Source organism: Pseudonaja textilis, chromosome 1 (genome assembly GCF_049901715.1).
Source record: "Pseudonaja textilis isolate UNSWEBS1 chromosome 1, rPseTex1.2, whole genome shotgun sequence".
Lineage (NCBI taxonomy): Eukaryota > Metazoa > Chordata > Lepidosauria > Squamata > Elapidae > Pseudonaja > Pseudonaja textilis.
In genome coordinates, this window is record NC_141990.1 from 8437838 (window position 1) to 8448272 (window position 10435).

Genomic DNA, 10435 nt, shown 5'->3' on the forward strand with positions numbered 1-10435 from the left:
TAGGTAATTATTCCCAGCTCAGCCTAAAATGACAGTTTAAAAGAAATAAAAATGTTACCGCTCATTACTTGCTTGCGCAGATTGCGATAAAGTTAAATTTTAATTCAGACAAGTCTCGCGGTTCAATCCCGGGCCTTCCACCCAGTTGAAAGCCCCAGAAATTACGAATGTTGTAAGTTACTCCTGGCCTTTGGGTGGTCTTATTACTCCTTTTTTTTTCTTCCTTCCCTCACCCCTCCTGGCTCCTGGTCTCCTGCCCCTTTGTGTCTGGACAAGACACAGAGATTGGCAAATTGATGGGGGGGGTGCACATCCACCTGCCCCCCCTCCCGAAAATAAAAACCAAGTGAACCACTGTTAGTACAGTGGAACCTCAGGTCGCGAACACTTCTGTTTGCGACCAAATCAGGTGGCAAACAGAATTTTCACAATAGTTTTGCTTCTGGTCGCAAACAGAACTTTGGGTAGTGACCAAGCAAACCTGAAAATCGCTGCGGCGATTTTCCCTGCTGCGGTGATTTCTTCTTTGGCGCCAATTTTTTGGTTTGTTTGTTTATTTGGTTTTTTGGTCTGCACATGTGCAGACGGTTGTACTTCCGGTCACAACCAAATCGGGCTGCGACTGTAGTCCTGGAAGAGATTACGGTTGCGACCTGAGGTTCCACTGTATTCTAAGCTGGATAAGGTGGAATCTTGCTAATAAATCGAAGATTCAGTCTCCGTATGGATAGTTCTCGACATATGACCGGTCACTTAGCAAACTGTTCGAAGTTACGACCAATCCAAAAATCTTGCGACCCCGATTCGAAGTTATGATGGTTGGATCCCTTTTACAGTCCCGTGACTGAATTTTGGGCACATCTCCTCCCCCAACATTCTTAATTTTAATTGTTCTATATTATCATTTTTTATCATTTTGCAAGCCACCCAAAGTTGCTGCAGCAGAGAGGGCAAACAAACAGAATTGTGCCTTTCCAGTTTCTTTTCTTTTCTTTTTTTTACAAATTTTATTGAATACATTATTTAAAAACATTGAACGTGGTGGTTTTGTTTTTGACAAATCTTTTTGTCTTACATCTTATAATATATCTTATATACGTATTATACATATTTTTAAATATTGAATCTTTGTACATTTAATTTTCTTTAATTGCATCATCCGCTATCCTCCATTTTAATTTAATCACCTTCCCAGTTTCAATTTGGAAACAGGAGTTGCCTGAAAAATAAGAACACGCACACGGAAAACAGGCTCCCCTTGTTCCTCGGCCTCGCTGCTGCCAGACTTCGGAGGCTCCGGAGGCAGCACCCCACTCCCAGATGGCCCTGGCCCCATCTCCGCGTTGGACACAGGACCCTCGTCTGAGTCCTCCCCAGACTCCCGGACTGGTCCCCGTTGTTCCCCACTTTCCGATTCCGCTGCCACATCTGCACAGGCTGCCGGCAAACCACAACAGACTTGTGGACTTCATGCTGGCTAGGGAATCCTCGGAGTTGAAGTCCACAATCCTTAAAGTCCCCAAGCTTGGATACCCCTGACCTAAATAGTATCTCCTATTGCATATTTGTATGTTTAATATCTGCATTATCTGCTCAGCTGTTGTTTTTTTTTTTTCTAAATCTGTTGTTACAGTACCTTCCTGGCGTTTGGACCTATGACCATTTTTTTTATCACATGTAACCTTTCCCCCCCAAAAAAAAAAAAACTAACCAATTTTTATTTTAATTCAGTGAACAACATTGCGCTTGTCCAAAACTGCAATCAATTTGAACATTGTTGCGGGCTTGAGTTGATTGTCTCTCCTTCAAGTATTATGTCAGTCTGGAGGAAGAAAGGAGAACATATATGAAAACGAAATTACAATCCCATACAAACCTGGCTGATTGAATCGCCCGTCCTTTCATCGCCCCAGTTCTCATGCATTCCTATTAAAATATTCAATCTTGTTCCTTCCTTGAAAAGGCTTGTGTGGAAAGGGCAAACTTTGAGGAGGAACAAAAAAAAAAAACCCTCTCATTCCCCGGAGATATAGAATCTAAGGTTCATGTTGTATTTACATATTGGGAGGCCGTGTGTATGAGGGGAGGAGGGGGAGAAGGCAGATAGAGAGAGAGAGAGAGAAGACAGAAACACAGAGAGAAAGAGGGGAGAGAGAGAAAGTTTGAGAGAGAGGAAAGAGTGAGGAGAGAAAGAAAGTGTGAGAGAGAGAAAAGAGGGGAAGTGTGAGAGAGAAATAGAGGAAAGAGTGAGAGAAGAGGAAAAAGTGTGAGAGGGGAGAGAGCAAGGAAAGTGAGAGGAGAGAGAAGTGAGAGAGAAAGGAAAGAGTGAGAGGGGAGAAAGAAAGTGTGTGAGAGGGGAGAGAGAAAGAGAGGAAAGAGTGAGGAGAGAAAGTGTGAGAGAGAGAAAAGAGGGAAAGTGTGAGAGCGAAATAGAGGAAAGAGTGAGAGAAGAGAAAAAGTGTGAGAGGGGAGAGAGCAAGGAAAGTGAGAGGAGAGAGAAAGAGAGAAGTGAGGAGAGAGAAAGGAAAGAGTGAGAGGAGAGAAAGAAAGTGTGTGAGAGGGGAGGGAGAAAGAGGGAAAGTGAGAGGAGAGAAAAACAGACGGGAGAGAGAGTTAGAGTAAGAGAGGAGAGAGAAAGAACGGAGAATGAGAGGGGAGAGAGAGAAAGGGCGGAGAGTGAGAGGGGAGAGAGGAGAGCGAGAAAAGCCAGGAGAGAGAAAGAGTGTCAGATGAGAGAGAGAGAGAGAGAGAGATGCCTTGTGCAAGGTCTCTGCAGTCCTGGTGTTTATTAATAAAGATGCGTTTTTAATTAGCGGGTGGCCTTTTTGCTTGAAGAACCATATGATGTAGGTGGCAGGTCCTGCCTTGTATAAAATTGTCCCTGAGAAGTTACTTTTCCTGCCTCCCCCACCCCCTCACACACACACATCCCTTCAGAATGCGCCTACAGCAACATGATTTCATGGGGGCTGTGGAGATGCTGTTTGTTTATTCGTGTCAGAAGCATCCCAGCTAAAATAAGGACATACCATATGACATAAAAATTTAAAATACAAGATTAAAATAGGTATAGATTAAACAGCTCTTGCCCAGAAACTAGCAAGTTAGTTATGTTCTGTCGCACTGCCATGAATTCCTCAAGTGTACACTGAGCAGGGCGCTAAGAGCAGGTACACGTATGTGTTGTTGTCTGCGTGTGTCACCACAAAGGGCAGGAGCCACCCAATAGCCCCATTTGTTCAGAGTGTCTCTGGATCTTGTAGTTCCCCAGAGTGGGGAATGATGGCCCTTTATATAACTTGTGGACTTCAACTCCCAGAATTCCCCAATTAGCCATGTTCTGAACAATGTCTCCTTTATGACCTGTGGACTTCAACTCCCAGAATTCCTGAGCCAGCCATGCTGGCTCAGGGATTCTGGGAGTTGAAGTGCACAAGTCATATAAAGGGCCATCATTCCCCACCTCTGGTCTGTCCAATTGTTTGAATAATGATATGTTAACAATGTTAGTAAGTTAATAATACGTTAATATCTGAACAGTGATAGGTTGAGATGCTAAAGATAGTGAAAGACGGTCATCTCTGGTTTATCTTCTGGAGACCAATTTGCAACTCCAGCATGGAGAAATCCGCTCTCGCATTGTACAATATCTGAAATGTTATAGTACAGGTTCTCCTGCTTGAGCAGGGGACTAGACTAGAAGACCTCCAAGGTCCCTTCCAGCTCTATTCTATTTACTAAGTTTTGTTGCTGTATCGAAAAGCTGGCTGTTTTTGTGAAGATATTTTTGACTTGGGAGTCATTGGTGGTCTCTGAGCTTGGTTATTCGCTTGTCACATCATCAGTTTGAGGGAATGTGGGGTTTCTTCTCTGTTGATATACAGTAATTTGCCCTGCCAGTTTCGGTAGAGGTGTGTCCAGTCCTGCTTATCCCAAATATAGCAGGTCAGGTGCCGAAACCTGTGGAGACCCGTCTCTCCTTCCCCGTATTTTATTGACTTCATTGTATTGCTTTTTTCTTGCTTTCACCTGGTTCTGGAATGAGCTAGGCGTATAAACTTGAATAACTTTTAATCTGCCTCCTATCTCTCCCCCTTCCAGGACAGAACTGTATCGGTCACTGTTTGGCAAGCAGACCCACCTGAAAGAAGGACACCAAACCTAGCGGTCCATAGGACACCTTGGGAGGTTCTGGAATGTGGGAGACGTTCTCATGTTTGGACAGTCCCACCACCCCGTAGGCCTCGCTAAGGGGAGCCAAGATGGCAGCCATCCATTTGATGGAGAAGAACCTTAAGGAAGCTGCCATCCAGGGTCTGTCACTGGGACACGGGACAACGTTTTTGTCCTACTCTCCCCTTCCCCCGCTCTTTTTCTTAACTTCCCTCAAGATGTCAATTCCATCAGGCTGTTTCCTGCGGGACCTTCAAGGACGCAATGAGCACGAAGTCAGCTTGGCCTTTCCTCGTCATTCTGGCAGGGCAGCACTATTGCCAAAGGTCACCACTGTCACTGCATATACCCCATTTCTCCCAAAATACAACCTACCTTGAAAGTAAGTCCTAGCTTGATTTTTACATGTGCACCCAATATAAGCCCTAACCCCCCCCAAAATAAGCCCTAATTAAGATCCTGCCCACTCCAGAGTGCACAGGTAAAAATTAAGCTAGGGTGGGGATGGGGGAGGGGTGGAGCTGCCTTACTACTTACCTTTGGAGAGTTGTAGCCAGGCCTCGCGCACCCCGACATCTGCCTTGCTGGCCCATTTCTTCTGCAGGCCGGCAAGGCTTTCCTGAAGGCCTCTGTAGCTGATGACAAGGCTCCAGATCGATTCGGGGTTCTGTTATTGGCTGCAGAGGCCTTCAGGAAAGACTTGCCGGCCTGCAGAAGAAGTTTCTGGAGGCCTCTGACAGCGAAAAGGAGGCCAGGGGCAACGCTTTCCAAGGCCATTGCAACTTCAATGGGTTGTGCAGTAAGAACTGTCTGCAATTTGCACTCCAGTTAAAAAAGCAAAAACACCCATCAATGTAAACCGTCACGTTGACTAAATCACTATTAGGATTAGTGCGTTTACAGTCAAGGGAGGTCAGTCAGTGGATGACATCCCCCGAAAATAAGACCTGGTGCCTTTTTTGGTGGCAAAAAAAATATAAGACAGGGTCTTATTTTCAAGAAAACGTGGATGGATGCCAAAGCAACTTACTTGATAAAAAATGGCCACCTTTTAAGTTTCCTGAGAAAATCTTGGTGACGTGGCATAAGTGAATGGCCCCCAAAGGTCGTGTAATAAAATTGGATTTAAACCTTTTAGAAAAACAAAGACTCTCTTTCTGTTTGTGTGTGTGTGTGTGTGTGTGTGTGTGTGTGTGTGTGTACACACGTGTTCCTTATGAAGAAAAAGCTGCCATTCTCGGTGAGTGCTCCAGGGCAACAGTTTAAGCCCTTTCGGTTTGATTCTTAAACATCCCACCTCCATTGTTCAGCTGTGCCTTTCCTGCAGTTTGAAAGTCCAAGACCTGAACTTCGGGCTGTCTCTAAGAACAGCACTGTAAGCTCTATCATCCCACCCTCCCAAAAATGTTGGGTGAAATATTTGGAAGCTAAATCAGTGTGTTCTAAGGTCAAAATCTCCCCTAACTTGAGACCATGTTTTGAATCGAAACCCACCCTTAAAAAAAAAATCTGAAATGCTTTTCACATCCATCTTTGGAACAGAGGCTGTTCGAGGGCTCGAGAAGGTAGTTCCTGCCTGTGCTTACCTGTCTAACTTGGGACTTCAACTCCCAGAATTCCATTCTGGGAGTTGGAAGCCCACAAGTCTTAAAAGTTGCCAAGGTTGGAGACCCCTGCATTCTAACTGATAAATACTTGTGAATTTTTGTACTGGTCCAGAGCTATTAATATATTTAATTATTTTTGCTGGTAGGGATTTGAAGAGGCCAAATGTCTTCTCCTCCCTTGAAAAAGTTAGGTGCAGGATAAATCTAACAGACAGAAGTCCAATTCACTTGTTTTTATTCAGAAAGATCATTGGAAATTAAACCCCCATAAAGTGGATGTATTAGCATGCTGTGATCAGTCTTCCAGTGAAGGTTATTTTGTATAAGTAACATGTGCCCATGTATGTAATAATTCAACATGCTATATTGGTTGTCTTTGAACCATCACTCACAAATGCATGCAAACACACACACAAATGTAGCTAATAAAATATATAGTCTTATATGTTCGTGTTCGTGTGGACTTAATGCCATATGTGTATATGCTTTGAATGATAAACACTTTTCTATATATTTATTGAGCTTAAAAATTAAGTATTGTTTCAGCTAATGCTTAAGAGAATCTTCCGTATTAGCTATTTAAAATAATAATTAAGAATGAGAACTGAGCACATACATTGTAAGGATTACAGAGTTGATGAAATAGTTTGTCAAGGAATATATTTTTTTTATTATATTTTTTATGAAATTTAGATACTGCCCATCTCGCTGCCTAAGCTGGGCAATTTACAAATGAAAGTGTATTCGGAGGGGAAATAACTTAATCTCGAATTAGTAAATTCAATGACAAAATATTTAAGCTAAAATTACAAATGAATTAGATAAAATTTTTATATTTCAAATTGACTCAGTATCTTAGCTTTTCCACCAGTGTATGAGTTTTCTTTTTTTTTTAAACATAAAAGATTAGCAACATTACTTGCGGCTGTTGTTTTTTATCCATAAGATTAGCATTGTTTTGGTGTTTTGATGCAAAAGATATCAATATAGCTAGTCCTCATCATATGACCATAATGGAAGCTGGCCATTATGATTGTAAGTCATGTAGAGAAAAGTAAAGTCCTACACTTAGGCAAGAAAGACCAGAAGGACACATATAGACTGGGTGAAACCAGGCTCAATAGCAGTAACTGGGAGAGGGATCTTGGAGTCTTAGTGGACAACCAACTAGATATGAGCCAGCAGTGTGCAGGAACAGACAAAAAAACTAATGCAATCCTAAATTGCATTAACAGAGGGATACAATTGAGATCAAGGGAGGTACTAATACCACTCTATAAAGCCTTAGTAACACCACACCTAGACTAAACTGCATCCAGTTTTGGTCACCACATTATAAAAAAGATGTTGAGACTTTAGAAAAAGTGCAGAGAAGAGCAACCAGGATGATTAGGGGACTGGAGGCTAAAACATACAGCGAATGGTTGCAGGAACTGGGCTTGGCTAGTCTAGTAAAGAGAAGGACCAGGGGAGACATGATAGCAGTCTTCCAATATTTGAGGGGCTGCCACAGAGAGGAGGAAGGGGTCAAGCTATTTTCTAAAGCACCTGAAGGCCAGACAAGGAATAATGGATGGAAAGTGATCAAAGAGAGATTCAACCTGGAAATAAGGAGAAATTTTCTGACAGGAAGAACAGTCAACCCATGGAACAGAAGGTGCCCTCGGAAGCTGTAGGAGCTTCATCACTGGAGGCATTCAAGAAGAGACTGGACTGCCACCTGTCAGAAATGGTGTAGGTTCTCCTGCTTGGGCAGGGGGTTGGACTAGATGACCTTCAAGGTCCCTTCCAACTCTCTTAATCTGTGAGTCAGAGTTGACTCAGTCTTCCATCCTTCCGAGGTGGGCAGAATGAGGACCCACATTATTGGGGGCAATAGGCTGACTAAACCACTTAGAAAGGGGCTGTAAAGCATTGTGAAGCGGTATATAAGTCTAACTGCTGTTGCTATTGCTAAGCAACCAGTCATAAATCAAGGACTACCTGTGTTGTCACATACCTAAGCTTTGCATCTGTGCCAGATCACACATCTGCATGTGGGCAAAGTATAATTAGTGATAGAAAGTACATGCCTGCACAAATTCCAAAGCTTCTTTTGGATAACGAAATAACAATTTGTGAATTCCCATCAACGTGTATTCTCCCAAGTTGTGGGGCATGTAAGGCCAGGTTACATCCCCCAAAACATACCAAAAAAACAACCACCATTTTCTAATTTTGCCTCCTGCTGGGGTGCAGAAAAGTGTCAAAGTGGGTATTGGATTTTGTCTTGGAAAATGTATGTTAGCATGGCTGAATAAATCTTTAGGTGCATTTGCAGCCGGGTCCTGGCTGTAGATCTTGGAGAAGTGCATCGATTTTTCATCTTATTTTCCTTTTCATCCATCTTCACATTCCTTTCTTTCCTCAGTTCAGGGTGTTTGTGTGTCTGTGTGTGTGTGTGTGTGTGTGTGTGAAAACAGTCCCAAGAGAAGCTGCTTTCAAATGTTGCCCTTCACACTGTGCCATTTCTGCTCCTGGGGTTTGACAAGAAACAGTGGATGGGAACTAACCAAGGAGAAAAGCAACCTAGAACTAAGGAGAAAATTTCTGACAGTGAGAACAATTAACCAGTGGAACAGCTTGCCACCAGAAGTTGTGGGTGCTCCAACATTGGAGGTTTTGAAGAAGAGACTCCCATCAACGTGTATTCAGCACTTCTCTGAAATGGGATAGGGTCTTCTGCTTTCACTGTGGGTTGGACTAGAAGACCTCAAAGGTCCCTTCCAACTCTGCAGTTCTGTTCAGAAAATTATTTTCAAGCGAGGAAAGTTTCACGAATGAAGGCAAATATATTTGTCCCAGGATGATTATGTGAAATCGAATTTGGGTTGGTCACTGGTCTACTGAGCTTTCGGACTCATTATGGAGCCCATCTTCAGGGAATTTCTCCACTAAAATATGTTCTTTGGGCTGTTCTGTGAAGTATGTTTATGTGGTGCTTTCCTATTGGCTGATTGGCATGTTGATTGCTAGAGATTGGCTGTTGTTGTGCTGCCAAGCCCATGGCTCCTGCACCTGATACGCTGGAGGTGAATCAGCACTCCTGTTAACTGACAAGAGGCCCGTTTCCCAGGCTTCAATTGCTTCCCTGGCTATTTTTGTCCCTGCTCGGCCAACAATCTTAGTAGCTGCAAAATTGAATGTATGCAATGAGAGGCTACCAATGCGTTTGGATCTCCTCGTCTGACCGCTCGCTTGTGTTCTTGCAATCTGATGGGTTAGCTTCCTCTCTGTTTGTCCTGCAGAGTCACGGAGGGAATCCACGCAGGGGATCCAGTAGATTACACTGAAAGTATCTCCCACCTCCAAGCGACCCACATTCGATTTTGCATGAAAGTTTCAGCCTGTTTTGTGTCTTCAGTCTAAGAATCCCCCTCCCTCTCTTTGTACAGGTATAGAGTAGCATGGTGCAGGTACTGTTCATTTAGTGGCCATTCAAAAACTGCACTTAAAAAAAGTGACTTGTGACCCTTTTTCACACTTACAACCGTTGTGCTATTTTCCACAGTCACGTGATAAAAATTCGGATGCTGGGCAACTGGCATGTATATTGGGAGTTATATTCTACAGGTGTGATGACCTGGGACAAGCCACAGAGGCAACACAGCTAGCTGATAGTTCAAAATGCCCTTTTATTGCTCCAACTTTCGCCCAAACCCTCCCACGTTTATGGCAAGTCCCAGAACAAAGCGCTCTCACACACACACATAAACAGTTGCAGGAACTGGGCTTGGCTAGTCTAGTGAAGAGAAGGACCAGGTGAGACAGGATAGCAGTCTTCCAATATTTGAGGGGCTGCCACAGGGAGGAAGGGGTCAAGCTATTTTCTAAAGCACCTGTAGGCCAGACAAGGAATAATGGATGGAAACTGAACGAGGAGAGATTCAACCTGGAAATAAGGAGAAATTTTCTGACAGTGAGAACAATCAACCAGCTTGCCCTCGGAAGTTGTGGGAGCGCCATCACTTGAGACTTTCAAGAAGAGATTGGACTGCCATTTGTCAGAAATGGTGTAGGGTCTCCTGCTTGGGCAAGGGGTTGGACTAGATGACCTACAAGGTCCCTTCCAACTCTGATTATCTGTAAACACCTCCAGCAGCCTTTGACTACGAGTAGTCCAGCAAAATGCTATTAGCACAATGGCTTCAAGGCAAGAAGTCCAACGGGTCAAGAGAACCAGTCAAGAAGTCCAACGAAGCAAAGAAACAAAGCAATGTGTCCAGGAAGGCAAAGGAAGAAGACAAGAAGTCCAGCGAATGCCAGACATCGGCAACGGCACACCAAACTCCATAAATTCAGCGTTTGTTCCTGACAAACGCTGCTCCCCACAGGGTCTCCTTAAATCTCAGTCCCCAGGTGTGCGTTGTGACGAGGGGCAGGATGCTCTCCTCCCGAGTTGTCGGGTCAGCATGCTCTGTTCCCTCCTCCTCTCCACTCTCCGTGCTCAGGGATCAGGAGGGGGCGGTCCTTGCTCATCGCCTGAGCTATGTCGCTCCTCATCTCCATCGCCTGCCCTATCTTCCCCCCTCTCTTGGTCACCCTGCCCCGTTCTTCCCTGCTGCGTCCCAGGCCCGAGGTATCAGGGGCTGCCTTGTCCTGCTCCTTCCCGTTCC

General features: G+C 44.1%; 1 protein-coding gene across 2 annotated transcripts in view; it reads left to right on the plus strand.

Annotated features, from left to right (window-relative positions):
* AATF (apoptosis antagonizing transcription factor) overlaps nucleotides 1-5320 on the plus strand; it is a 100262-nt gene extending 94942 nt beyond the window's left edge. For both annotated transcript variants that reach the window (XM_026710243.2, XM_087925338.1), the window contains one exon: nucleotides 4102-5320. In XM_026710243.2, the coding sequence (XP_026566028.1) occupies nucleotides 4102-4165 (64 nt within the window). In that variant the 3' untranslated portion in view covers nucleotides 4166-5320. The remainder of the gene's footprint in view (nucleotides 1-4101) is intronic.
* The last annotated feature ends 5115 nt before the right edge of the window (nucleotides 5321-10435 follow it).